At 43.8% G+C, this 2,697-nt stretch overlaps 1 protein-coding gene across 1 annotated transcript; it reads right to left on the bottom strand.

Moving 5' to 3' along the window:
- Positions 1-439: 439 nt before the first annotated feature.
- Positions 440-2,361, bottom strand: HOXB4 (homeobox B4). The gene is made up of 2 exons (XM_067541116.1): positions 1,478-2,361; positions 440-771 (listed from the first exon to the last, which is right to left on the bottom strand). Exons 1-2 carry the CDS (start codon positions 1,896-1,898, stop codon positions 458-460), a joined length of 735 nt encoding a protein of 244 aa, XP_067397217.1. The 5' UTR covers positions 1,899-2,361; the 3' UTR covers positions 440-457.
- Positions 2,362-2,697: the final 336 nt, after the last annotated feature.

Here is a 2,697-nt window from a genome sequence, read left to right as displayed (position 1 = left end):
AACTGCTGTGCTCTTGGATGTCTGAATATAAACTTTCGCTTTGTGGCTGGTAGGCAGCGAAAGAAAAGAAAAGAAAATTCAGTTCGTCTTGAAGAAACTGAGCCTCATTTATTAAAGTGAACACTGGTTGTCGAGGTAATAGCAAGCATAAGGTCCATCCTTTGTACGGGAGAGTAAACATGACAAATGGGGCAGAGTTTGGCGTGATTAAAGATGAAACAAGGATTCATCTTAGCCAAATTTGAAAACTACTATCTACAGCCTTCTTTTAGTGGAAGAGAAGCCCAACAGCACATCTCTGTTTTTTGTTTGTTTGTTCTGTAGCTGAGTTTCTCTCCTTTTCTATAAATAAAGAGTATGCCCCTTTTATGCTCTTTGGAACATAAAACAAATGATCATGTGCCTCCTACACACACACACACACACACAGACACACACTCACACACACAAGGAACAGTTATAGGCCAACGGTTGGTCCATTGGCTCGGTTCTGAGAACCTCCTTGTATCTGCAGGCTTGCAGAAGAGTTGGAAGAATTAGACCTGATCTTGGTATTTGGTAATTTATGATCTTTTTTCCATTTCATCCTCCTGTTCTGGAACCATATTTTGATCTGGCGCTCGGACAGGCAAAGGGAATGGGCAATTTCTACTCTGCGTCTCCGCGTTAGATAACGATTATAGTGGAATTCTTTCTCCAGTTCCAGAACTTGCTGCCTGGTGTAAGCTGTTCGGGAGCGTTTCGGTTCCCCTCCTGTGCAATTGGGGTTTACTGAACAAACACAAAGGGGGAAGAGAGGGAGAAGAGAGGGAAAAAAAAAAAAGAATTACTGAGCTGGCCCTTTAATTTTTTGTAAGTGTCACACACTGTTTTTCTGGGAGAATACTCAAAGCAGAAAGATGCACCACAACCTTCTAAAAATCTCTCTCTAACCTGTCTCCAGCCCCCCACTCCACCCTGACTGCTTGACATATATCCGTGTCCAAATGTGTTTTAAGCTTCGTTACACGTTTTACATTGCTCTCTCTGGTAGCATAGATGGTGCGATTATATATGTGTGTATATATATATCTATATGCACCACCTATGCTCCTAAAATCCACAAAATCCCCTTCATACACACCCCCTCTTTTTAATAACACGTCCAAAAAAAAAAAAAAAAAAAGGAAAAATAGTAAAAGTTTACTCAACCCACCACTTAACTACAAATTACAAAAGCATAAAACTTAACTTATGAAGATTCAACAGTCATAAAAAAGTAGCCTGCAAGAAATTGGAGGAGGATGGTAAGAGAGACTTCAAAGGCACTTGGCCAGGCAGAGCAATAAAAATTTATGGAGGATGTAATTATACTGCTCTGCAAACAGGCGATCGTAAATCTCCACGACTGGTTATTTTACAACTGGTGCAATAAGCTTTCCCCAAGACTTTGAGGTGCTAGTTTAGTATAAAGCGAAAGCCACTTTAGTTCACTTACCCGTGCTTACATGGACTTTTTTCATCCAAGGATAAACTACTGGCTCTTTCCCAGAGGAATGAGATGGGCTTTGGTTCACAGACTTTTGGCTACAGGACGGTGGCGGGCTGGGGGTGACCGACTCACAGTGGTGATTTGGCTCTGAGAGGTGGCTCTGAAGTCCGGCCGAAGGATGAACATGACCCCTGGGGGATAACACCGCTGGCTGGTGGCCGGAGCCCTGGCAAGCTGAGTAGGGTTGCTCGTTGCAGGCTGACCGCTGCTGGTACATCGCCTCATGTTGGAAAGTGGGCTCTCGCCTCTGGCTGCTGTAATATTCCGGAGAGTGATTGGGAAGGTAATCGTTCTGAGAATATTCTTCGCAGGGTGGGAACTTGGGATCCACATAGTTCGAGTTGATCAAAAAGGAACTCATGGCCATTAATTTCTTTGAATTGCACGCACACACACACACACACACAAAAAAAAATACTAAAATTTATTCCTATCCCCCCCTACTCGTTTTCCTGTTTCGTAAAACCCTCCTACATACTGTCAAGTGAACAAAGTTAGGAGTCCATGTGACACAGGCGGCCAATGGCGAGGTTCCCTGCGATTCCCGGATAAGGAAATATGCTCAGACAGGGGCTTTCTTACTCCGGTAGGATTTTTTTTTTTTTGTTTAAATCACCAATATTTACATATTTTCAGCCAGGGTGAAATTTCGTGCTCCTGCACAATGTTACTTACCCAGATTAGCATCTCAGGCTCTAAAGCACTAATGTCACCACTTAACCCCCGGTGATAACAAAACCCACTCCCTTCAGGAGGTGTGTCTTGGCTTAGTTGTATGTTAAAGAAAAAGATTGTTTTCAGTAATTTGGGGCGGGTGGGGGGGGGGGGGGAGGGTGTCCGCTCAGGATCAAAATGAATGCCCTGGCAGATGATGCATTGAGATGCCCCTGGCTGGCGTTTAAATTTCGTTCTTAATGTAGGTGATATGAAGCGTTAGAGAAGCGACTCTGCGCTGAGACAGTGGCAGAGACAAATAGGGCTTGTTTTGGATCGATAGAAAATTCATCAGCTAATTCGGGGTACCTCGCCTCCTAAATCACATTTAATTTCGGTATTCGAGTGAGCATTCTCCAGCCGTGCGTGGAAGACAGCCCCTTCCTCTGCACGCCAAAGGAAGGACTTGATGGACAATTAAGGATAAAATTAACTAGTCTTAGTGCTGCTCC

The sequence above is a fragment of the Emydura macquarii genome, unplaced genomic scaffold (assembly GCF_026122565.2).
Source record: "Emydura macquarii macquarii isolate MOO-44397 ecotype Brisbane River unplaced genomic scaffold, CSIRO-AGI_Emac_v2 contig_629, whole genome shotgun sequence".
Classification (NCBI taxonomy): domain Eukaryota; kingdom Metazoa; phylum Chordata; order Testudines; family Chelidae; genus Emydura; species Emydura macquarii.
Note: the sequence above shows the minus strand (reverse complement) of the source record. Positions and strands in the feature narration are given on the sequence as shown.

Coding starts and splice junctions, on each gene's coding strand:
- HOXB4 (XM_067541116.1), bottom strand. CDS start 1,898: ATGGCCATGAGTTCCTTTTTGATCAACTCGAACTATGTGGATCCCAAG. Junction 772..1,477: donor AAAAGTCCATGTAAGCACGG/GTAAGTGAACTA, acceptor GTGTTTGTTCAG/TAAACCCCAATTGCACAGGA.